The 19,556-nt window shown below is 38.5% G+C and overlaps 1 protein-coding gene across 1 annotated transcript; it reads left to right on the forward strand.

Annotated features, from left to right (window-relative positions):
* The first annotated feature begins 244 nt into the window (after positions 1-244).
* psap (prosaposin) lies at positions 245-19,298 on the forward strand. Its single transcript, XM_077246652.1, has 14 exons — positions 245-428; positions 5,814-5,947; positions 6,033-6,107; positions 6,180-6,305; positions 11,868-12,056; positions 12,193-12,339; positions 12,461-12,517; positions 15,561-15,713; positions 15,931-16,023; positions 16,950-17,127; positions 17,243-17,406; positions 18,199-18,279; positions 18,367-18,474; positions 18,591-19,298. Exons 1-14 carry the CDS (start codon positions 395-397, stop codon positions 18,624-18,626), a joined length of 1,575 nt encoding a protein of 524 aa, XP_077102767.1. The 5' UTR covers positions 245-394; the 3' UTR covers positions 18,627-19,298.
* Positions 19,299-19,556: the final 258 nt, after the last annotated feature.

Genomic DNA, 19,556 nt, shown 5'->3' on the forward strand with positions numbered 1-19,556 from the left:
CCTGGGAAACATTATTGCACTAAACAATTCCTCAAAAATGTGTTGAGCATTTTCTATCACCAAAGCTTACATTTTCTATCGTCGTAAGATCGTGTATATTGTAGGTACTATCACTGAATATTACAAATGTTCCTTTACTCATTGGCATTGGAATACTCTAGATGATTTTATCATACACTTTAAGGAGCAACTTAGATTGTATTTACCGAAATGATGATCATTTTTCCTCATAAAGCCACGCCCCAGTCACGGGGTCAGCTGACAGTGAGATCAGCATAAAGCCTCATCATCACATCACACGACCTAGCGATTCACTGCAGCATAAACACCATCAGCAGACCCACACCAGATACAAAACACGACACTGCTGTTCGATAGAAGCGTTCACGAAGACATGATGCTTCTCACGCTTCTCTTTATCTCCACGGGTAATATATATTTTGGTTTTTACTGAGCGCCACATTATTGTGTGTATTATTTCCTGTAAGAAATGTCATAGCTGCAGTTAATGGCGGAGGAAGTGTTTGGTAAACATGTCATGTACGTTACTGAAAGTCGAGCCCGCTTAAATGGAAATGTTATCTTCGAATACACGTCCTAACTTATTATTTTATTCAAGAAAGCCATAATAAGGACTCTTAACTAATAATAGCGGTATTAATATTGTTTTCCCGGTTTGTTTATTAGCAAATCTTTCGTGTTTTGACGTACTGTGCTAACTGGCTAACGTGAGGTGCTTTTATTCAACAGACAACGTTAGAGCCCAGCCCACATAACGTTAACTGTTATAAGTCTCTTATGACGTTCCGGTATTTTAAAAAATATTCGAAGGTCTCTAATTGAGCTTGCTTATCTGGTATTTGTAATCTAGTTTTTTTATGCCCTTGTGTTTTTGCGCAGTCAGATGTTTTTAACCGGTCTGACTAGTGAGTTTTATTCTTTATCTGCCGATTGTTTTGTCTGAAACCGATGTAACTTAAATGGGTTTGGTTTATTGTAGTCATGAATGTATAACATTTTAATTTCGTTTCATGTCCGCATTATGACTCGTCCCTTCTCATAACGTTCGTCTCGTGCATGATCGATTTAAATGATTTCATCACCTTTATCTCTTTTCTTAGCTCTGTCAGATGACTGTTGTCTGGATGTTGTTGACACAGCAAATGAAACCTGTTTATCAGCGTTGCGTGGTTTTGATGTACTCAGACTGTCTTTTACTCCGAAGTTTTCTTTAATCTGAGATCTGACCAATTATATGCGTTATCATTTGTATCCAAGCAAGTGTTGTAGCTTGTCTGTTCTCAGTCCCAGGGATCAGATCTCTACACCAGTAGTTGCCACATCCTCTTCTGTGTTCCTCTTTAGGATTTCTGCTTACAGTCACAATTTAACTTATTTTTTTGTAGAGGTCTGAAAGCATAGTCTTTCATAAATGAGTGGTCAAGTCAGAGCTTCTAGTTTGTGAGAAAATTTATTTATGAAACCACATGTCTCTTAACCACAGAATGTGCCACTTCTCATTGAAATGCAGTTTTCTCAGTAATTGCACAAGAGGAAGCTGGACACTATTGGAAAATAGACCCGGAGCATGACTTTTTATAAAAGTTTAGTGCTATGATTTGGCTATGGCATCTCGAGTATGTGATTGCATCTAGAGTATTTGATTGTTTGCTCTTGACTAATCACTAAGATCACTTCCGCATTGCAGATAGTTTATCACATTAAGATTTTATTTTTAATGTAACGTCCACTTTTTTTTTTTACTCAATCCATGTCCACTTTATAATTTAAAAACATATTCCATGTACGCAGTCTCCATTAATGAGCTCAAACTGCATGTACGCATTTATAAGAGAATTTGAAAAATGTAGTTTCGTGTCATTACTTGATCTGCTATGTCGGCTACATATTCCCACAATGAGTCGACTTTTCTGTCTAGCAGTGATCTGTGATTAAAGCCTGTTTACAGGATTTATCATAAGTGCTGGTAAAATTGAAGTACTTCATGGTGTGTAGGGCAAAACACTTTTATAACTTGAATGATACCCAGTTTTACAGCCAGTTCTTAGGCCATGTGTTTATTGCATGGCGCTTTCCCATAATGTGTACTGTCTGCATCTTCTCACATATTAAGAGATTTTTCTGATTTGATTTTGATAACTGATATGAATTGCAGAGCAGAAGTGCAAGTCTGGGGGTTTAACAAATCGTGGTGTTTTTCATAGGGATGTGCATGAGTACTTGGACATGACGGGCAACGATTGATCATTAAAACTATTATTGCTCTGACTCTAAAAAATATATAATTGTCTGTACCCAAGGTCTGATTGGTTGTCATTGGCATGCACTGATGTCTGGAATCACTCATAGACCGTTAAATCTGCTAGATGTGCAGCGCCAATAGTGGATCAAAATGCCCACCCCTAGTTTTTCATGGATAATGGTATACTTGGTGCCTTTTGGTTTCTTTGTTTAAAAAGAGTTTAGTCCTTTGGGAATGTTTCCAAGTTTAAGCTGGGAGTACACAATATGACATATTGGAGTTAGGGCTGCACAATTAATCGAATTTCTAATCGCGATTACGATTACGGATGCCACGATTACGTAATCGTTCAAAGCCGTGATTACAAAAGAAAATCCACTCTGCTTGTGTGTGTTTTATGTTATGAGAGGCGAATCACGACTACTTCAGGAAACCCAGCACAATATGACACAACAGGCAGTGACGTAAGCGTACGCTGAAATAAAAAGACTTTCACCTCAGAAAAACATACTTTACTGTCCTGTCCCGTTATACTGTGCTCGTAGCGCGCACTCTTCAATTGCACGCGCAAATGCGACGGCGCGCGCTGTGTATCACTTTACTGTATATCGCTTCACTGAATAAAGTGCAAAAGAAACTACGAGCATGCAACGTCGTTACAATGTAAATTGCTAAGTCACGAAATAAATGTAAAATACCAATAAATCACGTGTTAGCTGAGAAGGATTTGCATGCAGGTGTGATTTTCATTCTATTCACCAGGAGCTGTTTCATTAACAGTTCTTGTTAGTATTGTGTATTCACCATGGTAACTGTCGTTTCCATAACCCCAAAATGCCACTTTATTTTCACTTCGTGTTATTTTTTACCTGACCAAGTGTCGAGGTGTCCATGAGCAAGACACCTAACCACAGCTGCTCCCGATGAGCTGGATGGAGCCTTGCATGGCTGACACCGCCGTCGGTGTATCGATGGGTGAATGTGAGGCAATATGTAAAGCGCTTTGGTGGCCATTGGGTCTGTGAAAGCACTATATAAATGCAGTCCATTTACCATGTGTATCTTAAGTAAAGGGGGACAGTACTCGTGTGAGTTAACAATTTTTGTGTAAACATGTATTATAATACGCCTTTATAGACCAATTTCGAGCCGACGTCACAATTACGTCACGGCGCTAGCTGGAGGCAAAACAAAGGGAAAACTGCAGGCGGCCAATACAAACAAGCACAGATTCGGCTACATAATAAGGAGCTTAAATTACTATTATTATTATTAAATGTCATCTTGTTGTGGTGTTGGATGCAAGAATCAATGAAAAATGAATATGCTGTATCTGGAATTTTTATTTCTAGAAAATATTCACATCATTAAAATTGCACAGTAATGTCACTCTTTACGTTGACGTCGTCTTGGCGCTGGCTAGGCAGAACTGCGGATCGTACCACACAAGTCTTGTACACGACCATTCATCACATAGTTATAGGCATCTAAAGATTTATATGACCCCAGTATGTCTTTACGCTCGGTTTCTCTATCGGATAGGTGTAGGACTGAGCCTAGTGTTAACGTTAATCCTGTCAGATCGTCCATCCATTGCCTGAGCGTGTACGGGTCAGCCAATCTGGTTCCGTCTGTTAAAATTAACTTTTGAAAATAACAATCGCGGTCCTGGACAGTGAGTGACCTTGCACATTAAGATAAAATCAGATTTTCTCCAGTCATTGTTAAAAAACAAGCTAACAAAACTTGCAAACTAACGTTAGGGAAGCGGCCAGAGTGATCGTTCTGCAACCACCTAAGCTCCGCCCACAGAAAAACGTCACCATGTTTACCAACTGAAAAGGGGTCTATATATATTCAATGTAAATTGTGATAATCGTAATTAATAATCGCAATTACAATTTCAAGGGAATAATCGGCAATTATGATTTTTGTGATAATCATGCAGCTATAATTGGAGTGGTGTGTGTATATATATATTTTTTTAATTTTTTTAAACCATTTAACTGATAGTATTAATCAGTAATTTTTTTTTACTTTCGGTAAAGTATCTGATAGTTTTACAAAAGCTTCAAATGTTCTGTTATGAGCACTAGTTCGATGCTCACATCTTCCATGTCTTACTATTTGTTGCTCTGTTTTAACTTCTACTCTAGTCATTCAACATAATACCTTATCTCAATTAAAGGTACTGAAATTAATGTATATGTGACACAAAAAGGCTGTTTATTATTTTGGCCGGTAAAAATATGCTTGGCTGGTGGATTTTTTTTCATCTACCAGTCCCTGCGGCAGGTGAGCCAAAAAGTTAATTTCGGACCCTGTGTGTGTATGTATGTGTGTATATATATATATATATATATGAGTATATAATTTTTTTGCTGTCACATTTAAAAATATAATTAATTCTCTCTTGAGAGAAATTGTGCAAATCATTGATGCTTGTAATGTCACGACTCAAATTGTTTTTTTTAATTTATTTTTAAACCGGTTTAAAAAATTTGGGGAGTCTGCCCGATTTTGACCAGTGTAAAGGCTGTCCCCTATTGCCAAATTATGCAAAACAAAGTCATATCCTAGATCAATGAATATTATTTGTGAATATAGTTTGTGCATAGGTACTCTCGCGCACACACAAATAGTTTTCTAGTTGTGTCCATTACAGTAAAATGTGAGTGTTAGTCATTTGTTAGAAGTGCACTTGCTGTTTCACATCTGGGTTTTGTCAACTTGTCTTTTGTAAAGTCAGCTATAGAGGCTGAGCTGGCGGAAACAGAGACTGGATCATAAGACTGCTCTCACTCCTAGTTTTTGTCATATGTCAGATGATCTTGCCTATGAAAGTCAGTGTTTTTTTTTTTTTGTTTTTTTTTTTTAATGGTGATTTCAGGAGTAGGAGGAATAATTCTTCAGACCCAAAGCTGCCAGTCTGATTGTGCAACTACAGTTCAGTTTCTTATGATCCGCTCAAAGTGGAAAGAAATCTGCTGTCACTGGCTTCACATGAGCCTGTTTATTCCTGATTTGACTGTCATGGAAAGTTTTAAAGGAACTAGCCTATAATTTGGCGTTGTACTTGGTGAAATCAGTATTAACTGGCTTTAAGTTCTGGGGACTTTCCAGGCACACGCTGTCAAAATTGTGTCCCCACCCACCCTTTTTTCAAATCCAGTTTCAGTTCTGTAAAGTAGCTTTGCTCCTAACATCTTAAACTAGTGTCAATAAAAGTTCAGCTCAGAAATTCTGATTGTGAAAGCCTAAAGTTTGAATCACCTGTTATAGGTCACCTGGATGTAATTCTACCTGTACATGAAGTTAAAGCAGAAAATTGTTGAATAGATGCAGCTTCCTTATTCAACAACAATACTATTAGAATACAAAACATGTACTTTTTTTAATGTTTTTTTAATAAATTAAGTGTCATAATTCTTGGCAGGCTGATCAGACAAGAAAAATATGGTACAGAAAGAGGTGCTATTTGATGTTGCATGGGCCATCACACGTCTGTCCATTGTGGCTGTTCTGAACACATCTAATGTTTTCTTGTTAGCTGTGGCGAGTCCCCTGTTGGGTACGGAGCAGTGTGCCCGCGGTCCCCCCTACTGGTGCCAGAATGTCAAGACTGCTTCTCTTTGTGATGCTGTCCAACACTGCCAACAGAATGTGTGGAACAAGCCTCAGATGGTGCGTTGACCTGATTCTCAGAAGCTCTTTAATATGCCAGTGCATAATTCATGAGCACGAAGTGTATAAACCCTTTTTCTTGCAGAAAACTGTGCCATGTGATCTGTGCAAAGAGGTGTTGATGGTAGTGGAGCAGCTTATGAAGGATAATGTCACAGAGGTATGTGAACATGACACTGGAGTTTTGAGTGCTTTTAATGGAGGGCAAAGTCTAAATTCTTGTTGAATCTAGAGCGAACTCCTCGGATACATGGAGAAGGCTTGTCAGCTGATCCCTGATGAGGGCCTGGCTGGCCAGTGCAAGGAGATTGTTGACAACTACTTCCCCATTCTCATGGGCATCATCCAAGGAGAGCTGGTGAGCTGATTCCTTTCCTTCCCTTTTAACTAAAAAACACTTTCCCTTTTAGATGATTTGTGTTTTGCACATGGTGAGTGTTTAGTAACAGTACTTTCAATACCTCTTTCAAACACAAGCTGCATCTTTATGAGCAGAAAGACGAACAATAGTTCATGCTGTTACAAATCTATTTGCTCAAAATCAAGATAAAATTTTCATTTTTTACTAGAGATGCACCGATTACAATTTTCTAGGCCGATTCCGATTTTTCATGAGTTTGGTATGCCGATACCGATTTTAGCCGATTCCGATTTCATTTTTTTTCTAACCACTTACAGCAAACACAAATTTATTTTCTAGCTTTTCTTTAATGGATCATGGAACATTTTTTGAACAAATTAAATAAAATAGAACTATATAAATGATTACTCCTGGTGTGGGAAATTCATACTCCTGGTGTGGGAAATTCACATATCTAAGTGCAGTATTATGGTATGGAAGAACCATGTTCACTTCCAATATTCAACTAAAAAAAATGTGATAGGCCTATTTACTTACTTAGGAAACTAAACAAGGTAATGGCAATAAAATAAATATAAATATATACTAAATATAGCAGTGCAGTATAAAGATGTTTCTCAAAACACACACATTTGCCGAAAACTGCTCACGCTTGCGGTGCGGCGTTAATTCATGTGGTTTCCTACATGTGCGTTCCGTGTGCACGTGTGATTAGGGATGCAACGATTAAAGATTTTGTAAGTACGATTATTGTCTGAGGAATAATCACGATTATCACGATTATGCATCAATTAATTTCACAACACTATGTATAATATCACATGAACACTCAACACTAGATTTTCATGTGTTATTTGCCACAACACAGTAGTGTTGTCAAAAATATCGATATTTCGATAAATATCGATATTGAAATATCTGAACGGTACCAATACTAATTTCCCGAAGTATCGATACACCGATACTAGCCGAGGGGTCACTTTCACTTCTCGCCAAAGGCGCGTTGACAAACACGACACGTGACGCACTCGTCTCATTCGCTCTGGTTAAATAGCAAAAGTGAATGGGAAGATGGCGAGTGCGGCGCCGCGACCGGCTTTGGTTGATTGATAAAGAACACCGCGAGCGGGCATGCCGGAGAATAGCGCGGACACGCGTAAAAAACACACCGCGAGCGGGCATGCCGGAGAATAGCGCTGACACGTGTAAAAAAACACACCGCGAGCGGGCATGTCGGAGAATAGTGTGGACAGGGCACGCGCTACACACCGCGAGCGGGCATGTCGGAGAATAGCGCGGAGACGCGCTTCACACTCCAATTTGATACTGTTAAGTGCTTTGACACAATCTGTATTGTTAAAAGCAATATATAAATAAAGGTGACTTGACTTCATGCCAATCCATTGAGCATTGTTTCCACGTGTGATGCACGCACGTTTGCATTTAAATCTGTTCATCAAATTACGTTAATGTAGGCTATTAACCAGCATTTATGACCGATGAACAATGCATTTGTTACAGTATATTTTAATCTTTGATTTACGTTAATGTATTAACCAGCATTTATGACCGATGAACAATGCATTTGTTACAGTATATTTTAATCTTTGATTTACGTTAATATATTAACCAGCATTTATGACCGATGAACAATGCATTTGTAACAGTATATTTTAATCTTTGATAACTCTTGTCCAATGAAATAATATTAACAGATAGAACTCAGGACATTTTTTTCATGTAAAATATACCTCATTGTCATGTTCTAGACTTGTTATATTTAGCTTTAAATAAAAAAAGACCCCCTTAATATTGTGGCAGTTTTTTTCTCTGTGGTATCGAATATCGATATTTTTCAAGGTATCGTATCGAAGTTAGAAATTCTAGTATCGTGACAACACTACAACACAGTACAAAATTATAAAACTACAAACGATAATAAATCTCTTCCTTTGGAATTAAAGAGAAGTGCTTTGTAAACATCCAGCATTTTTCTTTTAAAATAACAAATTAAGTCAATGGCTGCAGGGCTCTTTGATTGAAATAGATCACAAAATGATTAAGTGTTTAGTTTGTTCTAAATTTATTTTCAACCTGAGGTAGAAAACTTGATAACATGAAAACAATATCTTGTTGGTATTTGACTTAAAAACAAATAAAGGGATAATAAATCCCAATGAAAATAAGAATAAACAAAGTATTTGGCTCTATTGAATTAAATGTAAGCTAAATATTAACTATGTATTTCTTTTAAAAGAAAACAAATATAGTCCACATGTTATCCACTCCAATATTATTGTACTTATTTTAATACTCTTCTTTAAATTATTAATCCAAATTTTACATGTGCCTTTAGAAAATCATCTATTATAATCTCATTATTTTGGTTTGTTTGTTTGAAGTTTAAGTAAAAATTATAGAAAGAAACTGAGAACATCTCTCATGTAGTGTTATTAATAACTGAAATGCAGTTAATTGTTAGTCCTAGAAGTCTACACGGCCCTGATCTTATGTTAGTGTTTTACACCGGGCATATTAAAACTACAACTAAAACTACAAAGCCTAACATTTACAGGAGAAAGCAATAGGATATTAAGTTAAATGTTCACTGACTGAAAGTCTTGAGAGCACGTCACATTCTGTTTTCCACAGACTTACGTAACCAAAACATTCCGCTGTTTTTTGGTTGTTGTTTTTTTACGTTGCACTGAAAGCTGAAAGTTGCACGGCACGTTCTCCTTTTTCCAAAGCGCTAGGGCGGTTGCGCTCCGGAGGCGTCTGTCGTTGCTGTGTTGGTTCTTGTCACTTGACCTAAGGTGCGCTTGCGGCATTTTGAAAAGTAGAGATGTTTTTATCTCGATGCGGCGCGCACGCGCTTGGAAAAAACGAGCGCGCCGCTTCCCTTATGAGCGCGCATGCCGCACGCTTACATTTGAAATAACGAACTTGAGCGCGCAAAAGACGCGATCTGTGAACAGGCCCTTAAGGCGTTTTTTCGGTGGAAATAGAGCGTCGCTGCCATAGTGGTTGACGAGCACGGCATTAAGCTGGTGTAACCTTGTTTTCGTTTGGTGCAAAAGTTCCGTTCCGTGCAGAACACTCGGTGTAGCATAGTCTTTACGATTAATTAACCGTGACGTTTTAAAGCGCGGTTAATTGTGAAATCCGGTAATCGCTGCATCCCTACGTGTGATGCTGATGTTGTTGCGTGATGTTAATTACGCGGCGCCCGAGTGCATTTGACCGGCATAAAATCGGCCGATGCCGATCAATCGGTGCATCTCTCGTTTTTACGGGTTAACATAAACGCATGTCACACATGCACATTGAATATGTTTTGCACTAATTGGTTGTTCCACAAGGTGACAACACTTCCCTCGGACATTAGTTTCAATTTCTTCTACCATAAACCTAAGAGATTGAACAAAAATACTGGAGACTGCAGCAACAAATGCGTGCATTGACTAGGATAGTGCAAGAATAGTAGAATTTTTGATCCGTAATTATTCATAAAATACTATTATAACTATAACATTATTAAAACAAATTAACTATAGTAATTTCACATTTAATCTCAACATTGAATGTAGTAACAACAAAGTCATTAGCCTATATTTTAAATGTCATGTTTAATGGCTTTTCTTTTTATGATTTAGGGCTTGTTGATATTTTAATTTAGGGACCATTTACATGACAGTGTAAAAAATAATTTATATATATCTACTATTGCTTTGCGTTACGATCATTGTATATTAAACTTAAGGGATAGTTTACCCAAAAATAAAACTTTACTCCATGATTTACTCGCCCTCAAGTTGTCTTGGGTGTATATGACATTATTCTTTCAGACAAATACAATCGAGTTATATTGAAAAAATGTCCTGGCTCTTCCAAGGTTTATAACAGCAGTGAATTGCTGTTTCTGTTTTGAAGTCCATAAAAGTGCATCTATCTATCATAAAAGTGCTCCGGGGGGATAATAAAGGCCTTCTGAAGCAAAGTGCATCACTTTGCTTCAGTTTGTGTTAGAGAAATATTCATATCTAACACCTTACAAAAGTAAAATTGCAGCTAATGGCCTTATGCAGTCTACTAGCGCATCATGTGACATGGCATAGTGTAAATATCAGCAGTACGTCGTTTTGCACTTATTGGAAGCCGTATGTTCGTTTGGCCGGAAGCTTGTTGTTTTACTGTATAAAGTTTTAAATATGGATATTTTCTTACACGCATGTATCTCTTCAATTCTATCAAATGCAAATTCTGAGAAATTATTTTGTTTTCCACTCCGGATATGCACTTTTCAAAACGATATATTAATTGTTCTGTGAAATCTTAACATGACTAAGAAACGTAGCCTTTCTTAAAATATTAAGCAAAATTAAATGTGCAAAAAAGTCAACCACTAGTATTTCCTAGTCGATGAGCAGCAGTATCGTTTAAGCGACTATTCAAATAGTCTTGCACATGCCGATATTGAAATGCCTAATGTTGGCTGATTTCATCCATGGTAGTGTGGTAGATTTTCCCCTACGCACCTGACTTGGGTTGAACCTGGTGTCCTTGACGCCTGAAAATATTATACTCCGTTGAGTTACCTCTGAACGCGCAAGTTGACAATCTAACCCCGCCCAAGAGTCGAACGACGTCTCGCCCCCTATCGAACACTATCACTTGGGAATAAGGGCTCTAGTGTTTCGCTAAATAACTTGTTCCATTAACTAGCTTACGTCCTCTGTAGGAATAATCGACAAACAGACTTCAGCAAATGTCTGACAAATTCCATTGAGAATCCCACCAGAAAAAAACGAATACAACCATTTTTTATAGAATAGGGAGGGATGGCAAAATGACATGAATTTGATTGGTTCTTCATTTGCAAACCTTTCTGTTACTAGGTAAAGCAAACTTTGTTTTAATGATTACTTCATTGAGATTAACAAGGTTCTAACCTTGTCATCTGTCTTGTTTCATTTCCCATATATGTTATTTTTACACTCAACAGGGTATGGCAACATTCAAAACACAGAACAGAATGTTTTAGTACATGGTGTTTCAAAGTCTTAGTATGATAAGGTTAGATGTTAGACACATGGTTAGTTTAATATTCAGTTTAAAATTTCCACCACAGTAGTATCTCATTTGACTATTACAACAGATCTATAGACTTCACCAATAGAGTAATTCTATTCATTACTACTTCATCAGAACGTTGATTGTGGGTTATACAAAAAACCAAATAGAGAAGTTGCTGTAACAATGGAAATCATTGTTCTCATTAACTGCAATAAAAGAACTGGGGAAAATTTTTAACTAAACGCATTATGACTCCAAAACTAACTAAAAGTTTTAGTGTGACTAGACTTTAAATAGCTAACCATCTTCGCAGCACTAGACCAAAGCAGCCTTTGTGTTATGGTCTCTTCCTTCCTGTTGAGCCTCATCTGTCATTCAGCGCATCAGTCACAATCCTCTTTAAAGAACTGAAGGGGTCAGTGTATTCCGCTGCAGATCCTATTTGTGTGTTTTACACCGCTTCTGTTGTCCTTCATCTTGCAGGAAGACCCCGGTGTAGTGTGCGCTGCTATGGGCCTGTGTGTGTCCCAGCAGGCAGCTCTGGCTAAAGCTCAACTCGTGTCCAACGAGATCCCTCAAGTGGACCTGAACCAGCATGAACTCAACCCCTTCATGCTCAACATCCCCCAGCTGCTCTACCCCCAAGAGAAGGTCAAGGAGAGCACAAAACAGGTGAAGCCGTCACACGCCTGTTTTAATGGGGATAAAAAGCCATGGGGATTCTAAATGTTGAACTTGATAAATATTATGTAGTGTTGCCATGAATTTGTCATCCTGTATGTTCCCTAACTGGCTCTTCTGTGTGCAGATGAGTGGAGATGTAGTGTGCCAGGACTGTGTTACGTTCCTCACTGACACTCAGGAGGAGGCCAAAGCCAACGCCTCCTTTATCAGTGCTATGATCGCGCAAGTGGAGAGCCAGTGTCAGCTTCTGGGACCTGGCATGTCTGACATGGTGAGAACATGAGCATTGAGTTTACGGAGTTTGTGTGCTCAATGTAAAGCTGCCATGCTTTTGTGTGCATTGCATGTCTGGTACAAATGTTGTTATCTTATCTATTTATTTTTTTCAACAGTGCAAAGAGTACATCAGCCAATACGGCCCACTGGTCTTTCAACAGCTCATGTCTATGGTAAGTCATTTAGCATGTTTGCATAAAATGTCTTCTCATTTGTGTAGGCATTTCAGTAGTTTCATTCTTCCATTCTTCACTACCAAAATGGAACTTGAGTTATAAAGGGGTCATGTGGAATCAAATTTAAGTGTACTTATCATAGTGTGCTATATAATTTCCAGAACTTTACTTTCTCCCTAGTGAAATAGCATTTATTGGAAGTTTGATTAGTTTAAAAATTAAACTCTTTTGCAGATCTCTTGCAGGTGCCCACATAAACATTACAGGGTAACACTTTACAATAGGGCTCCATTTGTTAACATTAAGTTAACTATTAGTTAACCCTTAAAAACTGAAACAGCTGCCCGTGGCTAAAAAAAACTATTGTTAAATGTTTAACTTTTGAACTACTAATCCAATCTGTATGCTTTAAAAAGTCTTGTAAAGAGGAGATTCTCAGTCGGAGGCTCCGTAGTGAACGTGATTGAATCAATGCTGTTCTCAACGTGATGACGCAAAGAAACCCATGTGGTTTGTCCCTCTGAGCCAAACAAGAACAATTGTTGATTGGTTGAAACTATCTCGGGACAGGACTAAGCATCATCTACTCAACCAATAAACGTAGGTTTTGGGCTTTTGCACCACCAATTAGCATCTTTCTTTGGAAATTGTTAGTGACGCAAAGTGAAAGTAGTTGCGTGTGCATGCATATTTGCATGCATGAAAACAAACCCAAAGTAACAGATTTGCTTGAGCACTCTCTGACAAAGCGTAACATAAATTTCAGTGCCTCATCTGTGTAAAGCAGTTTCATACTAGTTTTTGATTTTTCAAACGAGTCTCTACACAATGTCCCAGTAGAATTGTGTCCTACGGAGAGAACTGACACAGCCAAGAGTCTAGTTTCGTATATATAAATACTGATATAGTTTGTGAAAATCATTTGCACTGTTTGTATTTTAGTTGCACAAGACCGTTTTCACAATTGTTTACACTACTCGTTCGTTGCCCTATTTGTGTTTGTTCATTTTCAGATTTGACACTTTGCTTTGGTGTTCTATTTAACAATGATTCAAATTTTTTTCATTTTAATTTAACTTTTTTGGACCTCTACATTGTCAGTAAATAAAAAAACACCAGATTTTCACTGAAAGCGCCAATAATAATTATGTTGTGATAAATGGCTATAACTTGCTAAGGGATTGTTAGAGCTAGACAATTTTGCCCCCAAAATTTTCCTTAGCAGGAAGTAGAATAAAGACTCCAATCATTTTAGTTCTGAGGTTTAGGAATAAAAGTGAAAGGAGTCTGTGGAGAGCACCTGCAGGTTGTTTTCGAACAGGATCCCAGGTCATTTCAGTTAGATGCTGATAATTATGTTGTCACCGTATAATGTAGAATTTGCAACTAGGCTGATACTGACAGATGAGGGGGATAAAAACTGTTGAGATAGTTTAGTCTACAATGCAAAGAGGATGTTTCTATTAAAGGCACAAGCAGCCAAAAGCATCCTGTTTAAAGGTTCAAAGAAAGGGTGGAAAATGGTCGTGAAATTAATTCTGACTGCTGCATCAATGACTAGCTTTTATAAGTGGACCGCAGGGAGAAAACGGTATTAAAATATGACCCCTTTAATTTGTAGAGCTTGTTGGAAATGAACAAAGCTGCTTATGTTCCCTTTTCCTGTTGACACACTGCTTGTCTACCAGCTTAATCCACATCTCTAATCACTTGTCTTTTTCCCCCCCATTCTTTACTCCCACCTTCATATTTTTTTTCTTTTCTACTTGTGGTTTTGTTTGCTATGGTCTTCAGGAGCAGGTAGGTTTCTCTAAGCTGCTAGTCTCATTTTAGCTTGTCTTTTAATCTGTCCTGTGGCTAATCACCTGTGCTGTTTTCTAATCCAAGCGGCCATTGCTAATCTGTGCTGTTGTGTAGAATAGCCACTCACACACTCTTAAAATAGCCCTAACCTTGAGGGTTTCATGTGTTATTGTAGATGTAGTACCAGAGTGATCTTCCATTATCATAACATTTGTCACAATAATGCACTATCTGTGAGTAGGGTTGGGAACTATGTACTGGTTCTTGGAAATTAATAAAATTTTGTTGTTAAATAGAAGATTTTTTAAACGGAGCCATTTTGGCTCTATTCTTCACCAGAAGGATGGAAGCGACACTTAAATCCCCTGTGTCTTAATCACTGGTCGTGCAGATCCGCCATGTTTGCAGTTTAACACTTTATTCATGTTTGTAGTTTTGAACTTAATCCTCCTCCAGCGCACAATGGGTTGTGGGCAATATTAGAGTACGCACAGATCCACACGGTGTTAAAAAAAACTATCAGAAATGGTAGACTATCCGGGGACTTTTGGCATACCCTTTTCAACATACTATGCTTTGGGTCACACTTATCTTGCATACTATTTAGGAAACCTTTTTATTCCGCTTTTTTTGAAGAAGTTTAACAAAGTTAATCATAATATAGTTTGAGTTTTGTACAAATAAATTGTAAACCCCTGATTGTTTTAGCGATATTGGGTCATGTGAGTTCTTAAACATGATGAGATGCGCTCAGCAGTGGAATTAGATATCGTGTGGCATTAAGGGCACGGGAGTTTTATCAGACATGGGACAGTCTTGTGCACTTACTGGTGTGTGCATGTCATCTCAAGTGGCTAAGACCACACGTATGGATGTTGGGAAAGGCCCTTAAAGTAATTTGCGTTTGTCCAATTACTAAAAGTTGTTAACTCAATCATTAGAAAACTGATTAACCGTTCTTCCCTTAACGACATGATTTGGATGAACATGTTGGTTCATCAGATCACACTTGCGCATATGCATGCGTGGTAGTCCTCAGACTGGCAGGGTGATGTGGGCATGAGGTGGAGCAGGATCATGGGTAATCTCAGTTAGTCAGAGGTGTGCTCCAATGGATGCTGCATGATGCCATCCTGATGTTGTATGAGCATATCTGTCAGTGCATGCCTGAGGTTTTGCTCATGTTGACCCATCATGGTGACATGTTACTCAATGAGTGTCTCTACCATTCCTCCAGCAACCCAAGGATATCTGCACTCGTGCTGGCTTCTGCCCCGTTAAGAAGTCTTCTGTGCGCATGGAGAAGCTGATGCCTGCCAAATCCATCCCTGCGGTCAAGATGTTTCCTGCAACCAAACTTGAAATGCCTGTCCTAACCAAGCCTGCTAAGGTACAAAATATAGCTTTTGCTTAACAAGAAAGTAGGAAACATCCCACATATGTTAGGATCAATGTGGGGTTTTTTTTTCTTCAATTTTGATTATGTAAATGAACTAACTGCAAGTTGTTGGCAAATGTGAGCTCTAAATATTCAAATCAAACTCAAGTGGGGAAGCTGTGTAAAAATGTAGGATGTTTTCTTGATGCACATGCATTTGTTTTGACAGAATCTGGTGCGAGTGCGTGACTCCCCTCAGTGTGCCATCTGTGAGTTTGTGATGAAGGAACTTGAGAGCATGATTGAGGGTCAAGTATCTGAGGTATGAGGCCAACATTGACAATCAGTTATTTTCTGAGTTTAAAAACCCCATTTTGTCTGTATAACAAATAACGGAGAGTACCAGGAGAATACATGGAAATAAATTAGGCAAGCGAGACACCAATTAGATGACCGTAGATTAAGCCAGCGAGACAACCTTCTCAGCAGGTGGGACTGATGTAATAAGGTCTTCTCCATTCATTGAAGAGAAAGCAGATTTATTCAAGTGTAATGACACGCATGCTGGATTTTGCAGTCAGGCAATTAGCCAACAATCCGCTGCAAAAAAAGATCCATCACAGTTGGAGACTAACAAAAACCAATATAAGTAACTTGTTTTAATTTGCTTTCGTTTATCTTCAAAACAAGTTGAAGATATTTTTAGTGAGACCTGGGGCCTTACCATGAAGCTCCATTACAGGATTGATTTCAAGTTGACAACCAAATCAACCCAATCAGGCTGTGTCACAGATGCTGGTCATCAACTTTGTCAACTCTGGTATTGATCCTGAGCTTGTGGTTAACTAAGTGTGTGCACATGAAAGTGTGATATCAGTAGTAGCAGATGTTCACTTTGCTGAGAATTGGTCCAATTTTGGTTTGACCTCTTACCCAGAACAAAACCTACCTCCAAACAGGTTAGCCGTGGAGCACGAGTATGTTGTCGAACACTTGTTTAAGACTTCATGGTACTTTCAACCAAGGGTTGGGACAAACTAATGGTGAAAAACAAATTCAGTCCCTTGCATTTGTCCCTCATTGAAAGTCTAACATATTTGTGTTTCGAAGATGAAAGTCTGAGTTTAGAACGACTTGAGGGTGAAATTGACTTTTTTTGGGTGAGCAATTACAATAGTTGCTTTAAATATGTGATTGCATGTAGAGAAGATTCCCCTGTTGAAGCTGATATTTGTTCTGAATTTTTAGGCAGAGATTGTGCAGGCTGTGGAGAAAGTCTGCTATATTTTGCCCTCCTCACTCAAGGCTCAGTGCAAGGACCTTATTGAGACCTATGGGCAAGCCATAATTGAGCTGCTTCTGCAGGAGGCGGATCCCAAAACACTCTGCTCTTTACTCGCGCTCTGCAATGGGGTCAGCCATGTCCGTAAGTGTGCTGAAAACAAACCTCAATGATCCATTTGGTTTCTCTGTTGGATGCAGGGTATTTACATTACGTAAATAATGCCTTGCTCTTTTTTTTTTTTTTCCCTGTCTTGCAGCTGTAATGGAAAAGGACCAGTTTGAGACGGGTGGCTTCTGTGACGTGTGTAAGATGGCAGTGCGTTATGTGGACGGGATCCTGGAGCAGAACGCCACTCAGGCAGAGATTGAGGAGGCCGTGGTGAAGGTCTGCAACTTCCTGCCTGAAGCATTCAGAGATCAGGTACATCAAACCTTTCGTGTTTCTTACATCCACACTTGCAGTACTTCCAACCAAAGAACAAATGGTTGATTTAAAATTCAGTTAATTTGTCAGCAACTGAGCTGTTGTCTAACTTCATGTAGGGCCCCATGAAATTTGTTTTACTTTACCAAAATTAATTTTGTATTTGTGGATTCCATTTTAATGGTTTAATTAAATAAATAAAAATCCAAAGTATGTCTAATCAACTGAATTCATGAAACTTAGACAATTTATGAATTAAAAAAAAAAAACATTTCAAATGGGCGTATTATAGTAAACAATATATTAAATTGTTAATTTACACTTATCAAATCTGATTCTGTCCATGCCTTCCACATCACATACATCATAGGTCTAGCGGTCTAGCAAATCAGATGTCAGAAGTAAATGGTAAAGCTTGTTTAGACACACACTGATTCTCTATGCGGATCAATTTAATCCACTGTTTTAGGCTTGCTGTGGTAGTGTTACACTGATTGCATTACTTGCCCACTGTCGTTTTGCTTTTTTCTAGAAATTATTAAAATCTATTTAGTTCAGTTAGACAACGGACGCTACAATTCTAAACTGAAAGCGTCTGCTCCGAGTCACAGCAGGAGTCAGATTTCACTTCTGTTAGAGTAAAGAGACGACTGAAAAGACGATGGTGGAGGATTTGGTGTGCGACAGATCCTGAGCGTCATTATAGGCCTATATACAGATGATTTGCAAATTCAAAAGTGACAAGTGAGCGCTTATTTAAATACGATGTGACTGCTCTCCTCTCTGCAGTGTAACCAGCTCATTGAGCAGTACGAGCCTCTGCTGGTGCAGCTGCTGCTCCAGACACTCGACCCTGACTTCGTCTGCATGGTAAGGTTTACACTGCACGCTCAAGCTGAAGTCATGTGATCAAATGATGAGCCCAGACTGAGCTTTTGTTGTTGTTGGTGTATCCAGAAGCTGGGAGCATGTCCTGAGGCAGTGCAGAGGCTGCTGGGAATGGAGCAGTGCAGCTGGGGACCAGCGTACTGGTGTAAGAATGTGGAGACCGCTGCACGCTGTAATGTGAGTATTGCCTTTCCAGCTCCTGAAGATGCCCATTCATGTTTGGAGCATATAATGTTGTCTTACAAACCCACAAGCTTCGTTTACATCACAGCTTGTGTGTGTGTGTGTTTTAGGCCATGGACCACTGCAGGCGTCACGTATGGAACTGAAGGATGAGAATGTTCCAGAACAATCTTTGGAAACTAAAGGAGAATTGCTGGAGCGCTGCTTTTCTGTTTTAAAATCAATACCTGGGTTTTCTTTTAATAAGTGACATTTGAAATCGATCTGTCGCATCTAATTTAACAGCCTTGTTTCAGGGGAAAGAAAGTTTTTACTGAAAGGACATGTACACTTTTGAGGGGGCAGGGGTTTGGATGGAAGTGTTGGTATACGAGAAATATTTGCACTGAAACTGGATCTTTTTTTTTGTGTGTGTTCTTTAAGTTGTACAATCCTTTAAATATGCACGTAGCATCTGAGAGTTGCAAGAGAAGTTTATATGGAAATAGATTGTGCCTTTAGTGGAAGAGGTGGTCTGAGAATAAAGATGAAGTGATTTAGGATGCTCTAATATCCCTGCCTCCCTTTCTAACTGCAAATACACCTGCAAGGCCAGTGATTTAAACTTTTACTTTTAATGGGTGACATTTTGGTCCTAATAGAAGTTGATTCTCTAACTTTGTCTGTTATTAAATGAGCTGATGGGGAAAGTGATGTTGATCCACTAATCCCTGACTGATTGATCAGTCACTGCTCCCTACATTTCTAATTTTATTCTTGTGCTTCACTGTTCAGACTGAGCATTTGTTTTAAAAAAAAAAAATTAAACCTCAAACCCCTTCTCTGTGCTTTCTTTGTTTTTAAATGCCTTTTCTTCTTTGAAAGTTAAATACCATTTAGTTCCTCTGTAATAACTTGATCTTTCAATGTTTATACATTTTACAATGCAAGCACAACTTTTCCAAGTTAGTCAGCTTAAACCCAGCCCTTTATAAAGTTGTGCTCATATTTCACTTGAGGTTGAAGTTTGCAGATTTTGATAGTGTTCAAGTTGGTCATGCAAATTCACCACAAAGAAAAAAACCCCAGAAAGCTAC

The sequence above is a fragment of the Siphateles boraxobius genome, unplaced genomic scaffold (genome assembly GCF_051911475.1).
Source record: "Siphateles boraxobius isolate OS27281-9 unplaced genomic scaffold, OSU_SipBor_1 104, whole genome shotgun sequence".
In the NCBI taxonomy this organism is placed as follows: domain Eukaryota; kingdom Metazoa; phylum Chordata; class Actinopteri; order Cypriniformes; family Leuciscidae; genus Siphateles; species Siphateles boraxobius.

Excerpts from the sequence above, each read along its gene's own strand:
- psap (XM_077246652.1), top strand. The coding sequence starts at position 395 with ATGATGCTTCTCACGCTTCTCTTTATCTCCACGG. Across the intron at positions 12,518-15,560 it reads TTCAACAGCTCATGTCTATG|CAACCCAAGGATATCTGCAC; the intron begins GTAAGTCATTTA and ends CCATTCCTCCAG. Across the intron at positions 17,407-18,198 it reads CTGAAGCATTCAGAGATCAG|TGTAACCAGCTCATTGAGCA; the intron begins GTACATCAAACC and ends TCCTCTCTGCAG.